At 36.8% G+C, this 13,499-nt stretch overlaps 3 protein-coding genes across 5 annotated transcripts in view; 1 reads left to right on the top strand and 2 right to left on the bottom strand.

The window, feature by feature from the left end:
- myh11b (myosin, heavy chain 11b, smooth muscle) overlaps positions 1–789 on the top strand; it is a 14,995-nt gene extending 14,206 nt beyond the window's left edge. The window contains exons 40-42 of the mRNA XM_016529519.1: positions 20–128; positions 219–391; positions 552–789. Coding sequence (XP_016385005.1) covers positions 20–128; positions 219–391; positions 552–735 — 466 coding nt within the window. The 3' untranslated portion in view covers positions 736–789. The remainder of the gene's footprint in view (positions 1–19; positions 129–218; positions 392–551) is intronic.
- Positions 790–2,247: 1,458 nt separating this feature from the next.
- Positions 2,248–9,170, bottom strand: nde1 (nudE neurodevelopment protein 1). Of its 2 annotated transcripts, none has more exons than XM_016529520.1 (9): positions 8,967–9,170; positions 7,964–8,068; positions 7,625–7,778; positions 4,710–4,858; positions 4,475–4,611; positions 4,095–4,298; positions 3,654–3,739; positions 3,399–3,544; positions 2,248–3,280 (listed from the first exon to the last, which is right to left on the bottom strand). In XM_016529520.1, the coding sequence occupies exons 2-9, from the start codon at positions 8,047–8,049 to the stop codon at positions 3,232–3,234; spliced, it is 1,011 nt and encodes a 336-aa protein (XP_016385006.1). In that variant the 5' UTR covers positions 8,050–8,068; positions 8,967–9,170; the 3' UTR covers positions 2,248–3,231. The 2 variants fall into 2 exon arrangements, with proteins under 2 accessions (XP_016385006.1, XP_016385007.1); XM_016529521.1 differs by lacking the exon at positions 8,967–9,170 and adding an exon at positions 8,168–8,246.
- Positions 9,171–11,835: 2,665 nt separating this feature from the next.
- The window catches only part of gspt1l (G1 to S phase transition 1, like), a 15,091-nt gene continuing 13,427 nt past the window's right edge, over positions 11,836–13,499 (bottom strand). Inside the window, exons 12-15 of one of the 2 annotated variants that reach the window (XM_016529523.1) lie at positions 12,837–12,926; positions 12,502–12,670; positions 12,343–12,410; positions 11,836–12,306 (exon numbers count right to left, since the gene is read on the bottom strand). In XM_016529523.1, coding sequence (XP_016385009.1) covers positions 12,358–12,410; positions 12,502–12,670; positions 12,837–12,926 — 312 coding nt within the window. In that variant the 3' untranslated portion in view covers positions 11,836–12,306; positions 12,343–12,357. Of the gene's footprint in view, positions 12,411–12,501; positions 12,671–12,836; positions 12,927–13,499 lie in introns of both variants that reach the window. The other variant, XM_016529522.1, reaches the window with a different exon arrangement.

Consider the following 13,499-nt stretch of genomic DNA (forward strand, 5'->3'; position numbering starts at 1 on the left):
TTTTTTTTTTTTGTAACAGAGAGAGACAAGCTAGTGCCAAGGCCATGCATCAGAAAGACAAGAAACTAAAGGAACTGATGATTCAGATAGAGGATGAACGAAAACAGACAGAGCAATTTAAGGACCAGGTATTAAGTATTCTTGTTCAGCATTTGAGTTTTTGAGGTTCCATATTTTCTCATAACTTTGACATCTGACTGATGTCATCCTTGTTGTAGGCTGAAAAAGCAAATCTGCGATCAAGGCAGCTTAAGTTGCAGGTGGAAGAAAGCGACGAGGAGTCTCAGCGTGCCACTGCTGCCCGTCGTAAACTTCAAAAAGAGCTGAACGAGGCCACCGAGGCCAATGACGCCCTGATCCGAGAAGTGTCTTCACTCAGGAGCAAACTCAGGTTGGTCTGCAGTAACCCCTTTCTGTAATGTATGTGAAACCAGAATCCCATTCATTGACATCCTCCTTATTGCATTCTACAGTAACATACATTGAGACATAAGTTTGCACGTGGTACGTTTGGAGATGTGTGGTTTCTTAATTCATTGCATGTTCCTCAGGCGTGGCAGTGACTCATCTTTCAGCAGTCCATTAAGGCGTAGTGGAGGTGGCAGCTTTAGAAGAACACGCAGGAGCATGATGGAAACATCTGAGGTCCCAAAAGATGAAGGTCCTGCTACTCCTGTGCATCACCCTGAGGAACCTCAAATCGAGCCAATCAATGGCCCCAAGGATGACAACTAAAGAATTCATTCCCAAAGCCTTTCACTATCTGTTTTTGCCATTTCTGAATGATAATTTATGCTTATTTAATCTTGACTATCTCCTAAAACGAGGTTGGGTATTTATTTCTGTTCTTCACTGATTCCAACAGCCGACTAATTCTAATGGGGTTTTTACACTCAGAAAGTACCAAGGTACCTTAATGGTTTTTGGACATGTACCATAGTAATACCATGTTTCATCAACTGTTAAGTGGCATAGTATATATACAAGTACTACAAAGTGATACAAAAGTTTTACCACACTGTATATGGTATATATTGTTATGCATTAAGGGGATAATTCACCGCTTTCAAGTTGAGGCTTTAATAAAACTTGGCTGTCAAGGGAGTAGAAATTGAGGGTACATAACTAGAGAAACCAGAGAAAAACCCTGTGGCATTCCCTTTTGCCAAAAACCTAAACACCCATAATGAATTTTTTAATCCACTGTCCATGGGCAGGATCACAAAAATGATGAAGTTCAATCTGTAGTTTTAACAAAATCACTGGAACTGTCTGAAGTCTGCCAAATGATGCAAAATGACAACTACAACTACAGATCAAACTTCCGCATTCCTGCTGACAAATTAACTGGGATATCTGGGTGCATGTAACATGGAGAAAGAGTACACATTTTTCATATGCATATAATACCGACACTGTAACAATGCAAAGCTGGATGGAAATCGGCAAACTTATCCTTTAGAGATGTTTTGAAAAAAAATTACGTTTGTCAAAGTTTTCTTAAATCAAAGTGTATAAGGCGCTTTTGTTGACCTAAATTGTATTTTCTGCTTCAGCTGTGCCTTGCATGTGATACAGCATTTAAAACCATAACCAAGAGTTACATCATTCCTCTAACAATACTATTTCTGGGGGGAAATAAAAGTCAAATAATCAGTCCTGTTAACTACACATTTATTTTGAAGGTTATGGATTAACCAACAATGAAATGGTTTTACAGACAGGATAAACTTAAGCATTGCCTTTGCTGAGGAATGCATGGACATTGCAGATGTTTAGGTTCATTAATAACAAAGAAAACCCATGATCACAATAATTAGCAATTGTGCATGTCTTGTGCATACAGAGACAAATACTTGACAGAATTTGAACTGTAATGACTTCTTTAGTGAGGTTATTGCTTACATGAGGCCCTGAGGTGGTGCTAAATTTTGCAAGTGTGCTAAATTTTTCTATCAATAATCATACTCTATTTCTATAATTTTTCATTAGTACCTCTAGGCAAAAATGGATAATATAATGCATCAATTCTTCCTTACATTTCTATTTTTAACATAAAAATATCTGTACCCTTCACTGAAGTATTCATATTGCTTGTTATTTAAATCTACAACTCGAAGAGAAATGTGAAAACTAAGCGATTAAACTCCACTCAGAATTAAATTTCTCCTCTTCATGGAATCCCTGACATATCAGAGAATTAATACATTGGGAAGAATAGCGAGAGAAGCTGCAACTCCCTTCGGGCTAGTAAATTCCCCAATAACTAAATTAACTTTGAGGCAAAGCTCATAATGGCCACAAAATTAAGGCACATTAAATTCATGTTCAGCACATGATATGCCAGCAACTACTCTCCAGTTCTGTAGCACTGTAATCTTTGAAAACAAAGATGGCACTGACTGTTCAAATGAGGAGTTCACTAGCTATTACTAGAAACAAAAAGGCCCCAGAGAGGATCATGCATAAACACTTCGGCTACTGTTGGTAACTTACGCCAGCCCCTACAGGGCAACGAAATGAACAACAGCTTAAGCTAATAACATCTCACCAACCTCCTTAGAATTTTCAAATCGAAACACTAAAGACATGACATTCAGTTAGTAACAAACTTATATATCATTAAAATGCTAGTTTCTAAAAAAATAAATAAAAAAAAATCAGGTATTTCTGAATTAAAAATGAACCTGCTATATACCTTGCTCCAGTCCTGTGACCAACAATAAACCAACAGTCTGCAGTTGACGTTTCATTGGACATTGATCAGTAGTTTAGTGCCAAATATATTGGGACTGCAGGGGTAAATCTGCCAGGCACCTGCAACAGTCTCCCAAATTATGGTCCCAAAAAGAGCAAATAAAAATTACAGTGCAGATACATTTTAAAACTGCTATAATCACCAGATATCTAAAAACAACACAAACAAAAATAAAAAACAAACACTGTGAATTTAAGAGATAGTACATCTGCAAAACACAATGCAAATCTCCAACAAAATAGTAAAACAACAGGTAGTAGTTTCAGTCCACAGACACAATAACAGGGTTGATATGAATGTAAAAGCAGACCCCTTCTCAGATAGTGGAAGACTTGGGGCATAAGATATGATTCAACTCATGAAAATAAAGCATTTTCATATTAATGGTTTAGGAATACTTCCCAATGGAAACTTTTCCCAATGATCTGAGAGCGAAAGACATGCTTGCGCACTGGTAGTGAACAGTACTTTATTCACAGCATTATCTTGGGTCCTGTTCCAAAGTCCAACCGTTTCACCATCCTGCAACACAAAACAGAGAAAGTTTGGAGAAGAATTATTATGAACAAGTCAGATATGATACAATCTACATCATTTTGGTCAATTACAGAGATGTACTGAAATTAATAGTGAGACTAACCCCTTATCATACAAGCCATTTGTGTTGGATGGGATTTCTGGGGTTTCCCGTGAAATGCTCGGTGTACCCTGGCTTATCGCTGCACGGCTGGGTGTCTTCTCATGGATGTGTAACTCTCTGCATGATGCCAGCTTTGATTCAAGGTTCTGAAAAGGGAACAAAGGGACATAGAACTTGATTATCAAAACTATAGACCAACCTCAGTTGAAAGAGTGTGGATTTTTTGGCAATAGCCACAGTTACAGCTGGACTCACCCCAACTTTCCTCAACAGCTCTCCAACGATGTTAAGGGCAGATATCCTTGCAGATATGGTTAGAGGAGTTCCAGTCAGACCTTCAACTGGACATGACAGAAGAAAAAAAAAAAGTTAATAAATCAAAACTCTTAAGTGTTAGAAATCTAAAGCTGGAAGATGCGGGAAATGTTCTTTTCTTTCTCTCCTTCCTTCAGATTTGTTCTTTCTCCCCATTCTTTCCTTTACCAATCCTTCCCTTCACTTAGTTGACTCAAAATTCTTGTATGCAAAATACAATGTTCTGCATGAAAGTAAATGGTTTGTATCATTAAACTGCAATAACTCAAGTATAATGCAGTGTGCAAAAGACATGAACAGAAGTCACTCCAATGGATACTGTCCTTGGGCCAGTTAGGCGGCCCTTACAGAAATGAGTGGTCATGCTGTGTTTGTGCTCACTTCTGCTGTAGGAAGCGGAGGGGGTGTTGAATGCAGTCCCTGAGCCTAGAGGTCTGGAGGGTGTGGCGTGGAGAGATGGGAGGGCGGAGGTAACAACAGACGAGGGTCTTGCGGGTGTGGCCTCTGGCTTCTCCACATCTTTAGGAAGGCTGATTGATGGCTTGCGCTCCTGTTTCTGCTGAACATCCAGTTCCTGTCTTAAATCTGCCCCGAGGAGAATGGAGACCGCAAACACAATCAGCACACAAACACTGAATCTGTTAAAACATCGGAGACTGGCAAATCAGGTGATTATTCTACGGATTATCGACGAAAATGGAAGTTTGTCAGTTAGATACGAGTAAATGGTGTATATGCAAAGAGGTTTCCCTTGAGTTTACCTCTGGCTTCGTCTTTTAATCTCTGTACTGATTCTAGAAGATTCTCTTTTTCATCAAGCTCACTCTCAAGGAAGGCATTTCTCTCTATAACATGATTCATTCTCTGCTCAAAGTCCTCAAGTGACATTATAGTCGCCCTATAAGAACATGATAGACAGGTCTTAGTAATAAATTGTTAAAGTCATAAATATCTAGAACATATGACATATATTCCTGGCAAAAGCACTAAACGCACCTCTTAGCTCTTTCCAGGTCATCGTTGGCTTGCTCTAACTCCCGGATATATTTGTGCAGTTGGTCTTTGATGGCTGTGGTCTCTGCCAGGTCTCCTTCTAGAGTCGAGATCTGCCTAATTGCCTCAGAGTGTTGCGTTTCATACTTCTCCTGTTAGCAAACAAGACAAAGGACCACACAAATGGAGGAAAAACAGACATTTGATGAGATAAAGAAAAACACATATGAGAAACTACACTTAAACTTACACTTTCTTTAATCCTAGTATTGTACTTATGTAAAATACTAGAAATAAAGAAATACAAATATCAAACAAAATAATAAACCACTATTCAAAAGTTGGTCATAATATATTAAAGGTTTTTGATAGATGTCACATGCTCACCAAAGCTGTATTTATGTAATCAAAAATACGATAAAAACAGTAACATTGTGAAATATTATTACAATTTAAAATAACTTTTATATTTTAATTTATTTTAAAATTTAATTTATTCCTGTAATGGAAAAGCTGGATTTTCAGCAGCCATTACTCCAGTCTTCAGACTGATGACCCAACAGAAATCATTCTAATATGCTCTTATTATTAATGTCGAAACAGTTTTTGCTGCTTAATATTTTTGTGGAATCCGTGATACTATTTTTCAGGATTCTTTGATGAATAAAAAGTTCACAAGAAAAGCATTTATTTGAAATAGAAATCTTTTGTAACATTATAAATGTCCTTGCTATTATAAATAGTCCATGCTAAATAAAAGTATTAAAAACAAAAAAACTAACAAACTACAGTGTATATAAACATTTGAAGTCACTTTTTATTGCATTCATCCGCGACAATAAAGTAACGTCTTTGAATTATCAACAGTTGGGGGCTTTCTCAGCAAATAAAGATACAGGCAATTAATTGTGATTAATCAGCTGGCATGCAATTAGGGTTGCGCGATATACCGGTACTGGAAAAATACCGGTATATTGTTTATTTCAAACGGTACAATATTATGATTTTGCTAATTTCCGGCAAACAGAGGAACAAGCTAAAACTTGCGGTACATAACAATTAAGCTTACAATAAAAAAAAAAACAAGAGAATTTTGTGAATACTGATATAATGTAAATGCAAACTAATAGATCTGCCACTTGTTCTATGCAATGTGTTATTTTTATAGGAAGATTTCACTTCTGGTATAATTCAATAATTGCTTAATTAAAAAAATAAATAAACATTTTTTGATTGTATCACTTTTGTATCATTGAAAAGTGCTCTTTATGTTGTTGTTTACGCTTGAAAACAAGTAACACGTCCGATTCATGTGACCCAGCAACACAGTGTTTCATGCAGTGTTCTTAATCTTACAGTTTTTAATTCAGTTATCTTTTCAGGCTGCTTATTTGTCACCTATGGTATTGATTTAGTATCGATAACGAGGTATTAGATTCTGGTATTGTACCAAAGCCAAAACTGTGGTATTGAGCCATCCCTAAATGTAATTGTAGTCAACTGAAATGCCTTTGCAACCATGTTTTGCAACAAATACCAAGTAAAAACATGAGTGAGCCTCCATGCCTCCAGACACTGATGCAGAAATAAGCATCAGCTGATTTCCTCATCCTGAATTGGATCTCTGTTGTTTGTCTGTGAATGTGTGATTGTGTTCTCAGTAAGCACTGAAAAAACCAGACAGAGACATTCTGGATGTACACATTCAGCCAAAGAACATTCAAATGGCTTTTATCTGTGGTTATATGCTTACAAACCAATGTCAGTTATAGATTAAATTCTTATTCAAATATTAGATAAAACCCCATTAATGTGCTTTATGAGACATCGGTGTCACAGCTATTCACAGTACAGTTATTCAGCTTACAGCCTATTATTATGTTGTTCACATATGGTTTGAGCTAATAGATCAAATTGATGTATTAGAAAAATAAGCACAACATACATACTATTTTTTCCATGTAATATTTTGCTGAGCCATCTTTTGCAGCAATGACAGCTAAATCAGGTTTGCAAACTGTTCGGATGTAATTTGGGTATGTTTTCATTTAAATCGACCCATAGTCTTTTTTTTTTAAGAGGTTGGTGATGAAATATTATGTACTTCAGTTATCTTTAGTCAGAGGCACGTACATTGTGACTGTGCCCCTGACTGTAATGTATTTGCAATCAACTGTAGTCATCTGCATTTTTGTTTACAAAAGTATGACCTTAATTGGTCATATAATTGACCCTTCGCAAAAACCCGCCCCCCCCCCTTATTTACTGTTGCTATGTCCGACATGTCATGGCGTTCTCATGCCACACATCGTGTTCTGCTGCAATGAAAAATACATTGCAGAGCAAAGAGGAAACTGACAACACGCCAACAGACAAGACAGAGCAGGCTACTTCAGGTATGAAAAAGTCTTAGCTTTCAAATTGTCATTTAAGAAATTCTAACAATAAATACAGTCTTGTGGCTCTTTAATGTGTCATTACAAATCGCTGTAGCGCCTCAGTTCAAGCGGCATGTGAACCGATCATCTCTTCCTCTTTACTAGTTATAGCATGAAATAAACATGAATGAACATCAGAAGGTATCTTGTTTCAACCGCGGAAAGTCATCAATGCACACCATTTTTCATGTTCAAGTCCACCAACGTTAATCTACTCTCCTGTCTGGTTTGTTTGTCGGACAAAAATGGCAGATTCTGTGTTATGATTGGTCAAATCGCCCGTCAATCAAACTCCCAGCGAAGGGTAATCTAGCACCTTAGGTCAGCATTAGGTCAATGTATCATGGGCTCTCCATGTATCAGAGAAATCTAGTACGCTGGCGAGCCACACAAGTGACTGCTCAGCCAAATACATCAAAATCTAACAGCGACTACCATAAATCAGTTTATTAACCCTGTGTCTATGATGCACCACAGTACCTTGTAATTTTCTAGTTCCATGCGGAGTCTGTTGCTGGTCGTAAGAAGCTCGCGATAACGGGCATCACACTGCTTCAGCTCTGTCTCCAGCTCTGCCTCATAGTCTCGACTCATCTGCTGAAACTCCTGCAGCTCCTCCTGCGCCTCCTCAGCCCTGAACAAGCAGTGGTTCAATACGATGACTGAATGTCGGCTGTAAAGGAAGATCTAATACTTCGATTTATCCCAAGTGTTCAGGAACAAACACGGGCCCTGCAAAACTGCCTTACTTTTACTTGGATTCCTTTATGTCCAATGTAGATCAAATGTCATAATGAATGAAAAACAACACTTAAGTACCTTTGCTGGTATTTGGCAGCCTGTTCCTTCCAGTAGTCCCTCTCTTGTTCAATAGATGCAAATGTTGCAGGCCCGGGGTCACTCATTGCTGTTCAGTCAGGTTTACTGGCAAAAAAATGGCCATCAATATATTACAAAATGTAGTGATAAAAATTAATTGATTGCTAAAATATACAAATTATATAACATTGTATAAAAACATATATTGTTTAGAGTAGCACATTTATCAAATCGATTGTTGATGTGGTCAGCCAAAAGCATTCATAATGATAATGTTGAAGATGATAATACCGGAGCAAAATCTGTGAAACTTACTAGACTATTCTGTTACTGAAATAGTTTCTTCTTGAAAGGATGCTCAACTTTTTTGTAATAGTAAGGGGGAAAAGCAGAAGAGGAAGGGCGTGTCTTGTGATGATTTTGAAAACCTAAAGATATTTTCCCTCAGGCTCACAATTAGGCTACAATTTTAACAGTAACAATGTCAGTTTTTAAGGATTGTGTGACTTATTAGACTATCTGAAGACTTCTTAAGGATTTATAACCTAAGCTAAACTAACACCAAAAGTAATTCTCTATTTTAAAAATGCAATAAAGCGGTATGTAGTTATGTTTCGGATAAAATAAGCAAAAAGTCCCGATAAAGTAAACATTTTTAGAACACAACAACTTTCTATCGCCGTCATATGTAAAGACTTCAGTCTTAAATTTGCTAACTTAACGTTAGCTAGCTACCGTTAACAACAAACCGGCCACTTAAAGTTCTTAACAGTCGGCGGATTTAAGCTCCGACTGAAATCACTTTAATAACGAATGAATAAGACGTTGACATGTAACTTCAACCGTTTTATATTTAAATAACGATATGATTAACAGCTTGTTGCGCAGCGTTTTAGAGAACTAACACATCTCATAACTCAACCGAACTGATAAAACTAACGTTAACGTTACCCCCACTATTCTCAAGAGCCATCACGCTAGCTAGCAACTTAACTTAACTTACCTCCGGCTAATGCTCAAAGTTGCTTTCTTCCAAATATTTATTTAGTTTCTGTTAGAGATATGTTGAACTAAATAGTATGATTGCGATTCTGAGGATAAAATAACAACACTATACAAACTATTTTCTGGCACGTTACACTTCTAACAATGGGACTCTTCCTACTGTTGTGTAAAAACTCTCAGCTCGTGGTTTGTTTCATGCCTGCTTCTGATTGGCCGATTTGTAATGATGCCATCATTTTGCAAGCCATCGGTTGGTTGTTTGGATGCGTTTGTTTCAAGCGATCCTCCGTTATCAACCCCGGACACTAGAAGGCGCTGAAAATACTGCTCGACACCTCTAAAATATTAATAATTCACTGTAGCGATTAAAAGTTTCGTTGCATAGTTTTTTTTTCGAACGGTTCGAATCAGTAGTGATTCTTTAACGTCATGGCGTAATATACGTCATGACGTGGTACCTTAAATTCCTTCCATAACGTGGCAGGGGTTATTAGAGTATTCTAAATTTTTCCAGTTACGTGTTTTTTAATAATAATGTTTACCGTAATTCCATGTTTTACAGTTCAGTTAGAAGCATTCAGGATTCAGCTCTTAAAACAGTCATTTAGAAAATAATTGCATTACATTGAACAATACTAATTTATACAATACTGACAATACTCATTTACATCTCCCAGCTGGAAATGTATATGTATGTGTGTGTGTGTGGAGGACCAAACCTGCTGAAGGAATGAAGGAATGAATCTAAGAATAAAAATAAATACAGAAAATAATAAATAAAGTAACATAATTCAATTTTAAAAGAATAGTTTTGGTTTCATCAAGTAATTTATTCATTTTCCAGTCATTACACTTCATTGATTGATTGATTGATTGTAGGTTTAGTCCTACGTGTGTGTTTAATGTCTGTTATAATTATAACGTTATCCTTTGAAACAATTTTTCTCATGTGTTGACAAAACTGTCATACAATCACGAGCATTTTTAGTAACTTAATTTTTAATACGTTTTATTTATAAATTTGCTGCTGTTCGGAATCCCAAATTCTCGGTTGCTCTTATACTGCGGTTCTCGGTTCAATGAGTCGATTGCAGACCGATTCAGTCTAATTCGTAAACGAATCGTTTTGTGCATGACATGTAACTAGATAAAATGAGGAGACCCAAAAACCGATTCGTTCATGAATCAGGCGTACTTATTACTACTGCTTCCTAAGATAAAGCGAGAACATAAAGAACATTAACATCTTTTCTGGGGAAATATATAAGGCAGCTACTCTTAGGTGCAAAGTGTCACAATGAACACACTCATCAGTACGTTATAACAATATTATAATAACAATAATTGACAAATAACCGAATTCATTCAATCATAATCAATAAATAATGATTTAATGGTAGACAAACACAGTGCTTCATATTTTCCTTCTAACTGTTTTTGTTGTTGTTTTTCCACAGAGCTGACCTACATATTTGTGCTTTTTCAGTATTCTGCAGGTCTCATATGCAGCGATTCAGTTTGGGCTGAATTAATTCTGACCTCTGATGACCTCAGCGGTGAGCATTTAAAGCCATTTTAATTTGTAGGGATTTGCCGGGAACAAAACAACAAACACTTACAACAGGAGACACATCTATAGACTGTACACAAAAATATATAACATTTCTCATTTCACAGGAAAAAAGAAATATTATATAAATAAAACAAACATTCAACTCAGAGTTCCTATGAAATGGTAACACAGGACTGCTTATGAATTCTTTGCTCAGGTAGCAGAGGTCTGCCATGGCTCATTTGGGTCATTGCTGTATGGACCATCTTCTGCTTGATGACAGGCACCCAGACAAGTCCAGTGACCAGGAACATCAGCCCCACAGACAAGAATATAGGTCCTACTAAATAGGGCACATTGCCCACCTGGGTGAAGTACAACAAGGACAGTGCAGTGCCCGTGCCAAAGAGAAGACCCCCAATGAAGATGGCCAGGGCTGGCTTTTTAAAGTGACTCCAGCCACATTTCACTCCTTTGTGGGACATCTTTCCAGGACATGAACCAGCTTCATCAGTCTCAGCTCGCACAGATATGCTGGAATGCATCTTGATCTACCGAAATGTAAGACCACCAATATAAACTCAGCCTTAGAGGATTCAAAACAGAGACACAGAAAACTAAAAATATTGCTTTTATAGAAACATCATTCATAGTCACTTAACTATATAAATAAAAAAAATGAAGTACACTTACTTAGAAAGCTCAGAGCCCATCAATGGTTATACAGAAGCTCTTGTTCCACTTCTGCCCGCCAGTTACTGTATTTATCCACAAAATACAGTGGAGAGAAAGCCACTCCCTGTGGGTGTGTCAGTATGAACATCTGGAGCTGGACCACACTGCCCTATTTGTGTTTCAGAGTAATTGCACCCACAAATACAAAAATCACACTGCGGTTTAAGCAAAGGGCTAAAGATAGTTCATAAACCCATCTTTTACAGGACAAGGGATTTATACCATCTACAAACACTGAAAATATCATTGCAGTTTGCACACGCAATGCATTCAGCGATATAGGAATCAGTAATGCAGAATACTTAGGATTTCTGTCTTTGACTAAACATTAAAGAAATAGAGTCCAAGTTAAATAAGAAATATAGCAACAACACAGATCAAAGCATTTTTAAAAAAGGGGTTACCAAGACATCCTTATAATTAACAAATTTCTATCACATTTTCTTCCTTTTTTTTTTTTTTTAAGAAACTCCATCATATAGCACAAAAGAATTCAACAATTCAAATTTTCCCCAATTTTATATTTTATTGTCATAGAAGATGTTTTAATAACGTGAACACGCTCATGCACTTTGCAAGAACGTTATGTATGCAGAAACCAAAATGGGAATAAGCAATGGGAGACATGTACAACCAAGATATTAACATTTTGGTTTCAATTGATTAATCATTCAAACTATACTGCTCATAAATCACTTTGTTAACAAGCAAATCTTGGTCCACATACATTTACTGTATCTGCTGCCATTATATTTCTCTGATGGAAGCAAAAAGAAAAATTCTAAAAATAAAAAATAAAAAAAAAAAGTTTGGAAGAGAGCTAGATCTCTTGCCATTTAACATGTGCAGGTGGATGAAGAACAGGTCATGGGGGAGAACCTAAAACAATGGCATCGCTGAGCTCTCAATATGAGAAAGCTGACACATGTGGACTTGATTTCATTTTCATTTGCTTAAAAACAGATTTCTTTAAGAGAAGTTTTTTAAGCTGGTCTTCGGGAGGCGGAGAGGAGAAAGGACAGGAGGGCTATGAAGTGTGCTGCGGCTGAAGCAGCATCTACTCCGCCTCGGTCAGTCGTTTCAGAACCACCAATCATTCTTTTCAGTCCTTCTCGGCAACAAGTTTCAACACTTTCCCAATGGCAATGGTTTTCCCTAAAAGACATTCACAAAACATATATATAAAAAAAAAAATCCAAGTTAAAGACAAGTTAGAGAGCTGCTTTTGCCAATAATGTCCCCTCACCTTCATCTCGTAAGGTGAAGCGTCCCATTTGAGGGAAATCTTTGAAGGTCTCAAGGCAGATTGTCCCAGCTGTTCTCAGGCGAGCAATGCACACCTGGTCCTGTTTGACGAAGCGGGGTCGTGTTTTGCTCTTGTCCCCCGTCTTTTTGTCTACCAGACAGATTAAGGCCTGTAAAGAGGCCAGAGGCACATTTAAACCACTTTGATACACAACTGTAAATGAGGGCACTCACCCGAGCTAAAGTCTACAGGCTTATGGTCACAGATTTATACCATAAGAGAATTTCTGCACAAATACTAAATGTAAAAAAAAAAAAAACCTTTGCAGCCATTACCGTAATTTGCACTTCTTCAATGCAGGTGTGGATATGAAGAACTGCATTGTAACCTGGGCAGATGATTGACTTGTGTTCAATGATGACTATCTGAGATGGCAGAGACAAAAGCACAATTAATATGTAGTACTGCAAAACAAAAACAAGAAAACGGAGTAATCATATTGATAGAACTGAACTTGTATTGAAGCTGGATCATTCTTTTAATTACAGTGGAGTTCACTGCAAGGTTATTATAGTTTTGAATTTTTAAATTAGTTTTATTTTAATATCGTTTTCAAATTTGCTATACAATTCAGTTTACTTTTTATTAGTTTCATTAATATTGTTGTTAGTTTTAGTTTAGTTTTTATTTTGTGAACACATTTTTATTTAGTTTTTATATAGTTTAGTTTCAGTTTTAATGAAAGTTCTGCAGAATTAACAGATCACTTCCAGAGCGCAGGCCAAAGAAAGACTTAGGCATAATTTAGCCTTAGTGATGCAAATGTCTAGCGACACAAAATTAACGCATGCTGAGATTGATTAAATGGTAAAAGTATACAAATATACGCCAAAATGAAGCAGTCAAGCCTTTTTACTAAATAAATCTACACAAGTTGTGCTTAATGTCATATCTAATGATGTGTATTGAGATATTTAATATGAAAATAAATGTAGCCT

This window comes from Sinocyclocheilus rhinocerous, unplaced genomic scaffold, assembly GCF_001515625.1.
Source record: "Sinocyclocheilus rhinocerous isolate Xijiao unplaced genomic scaffold, SAMN03320098_v1.1 scaffold481, whole genome shotgun sequence".
Taxonomy (NCBI): domain Eukaryota; kingdom Metazoa; phylum Chordata; class Actinopteri; order Cypriniformes; family Cyprinidae; genus Sinocyclocheilus; species Sinocyclocheilus rhinocerous.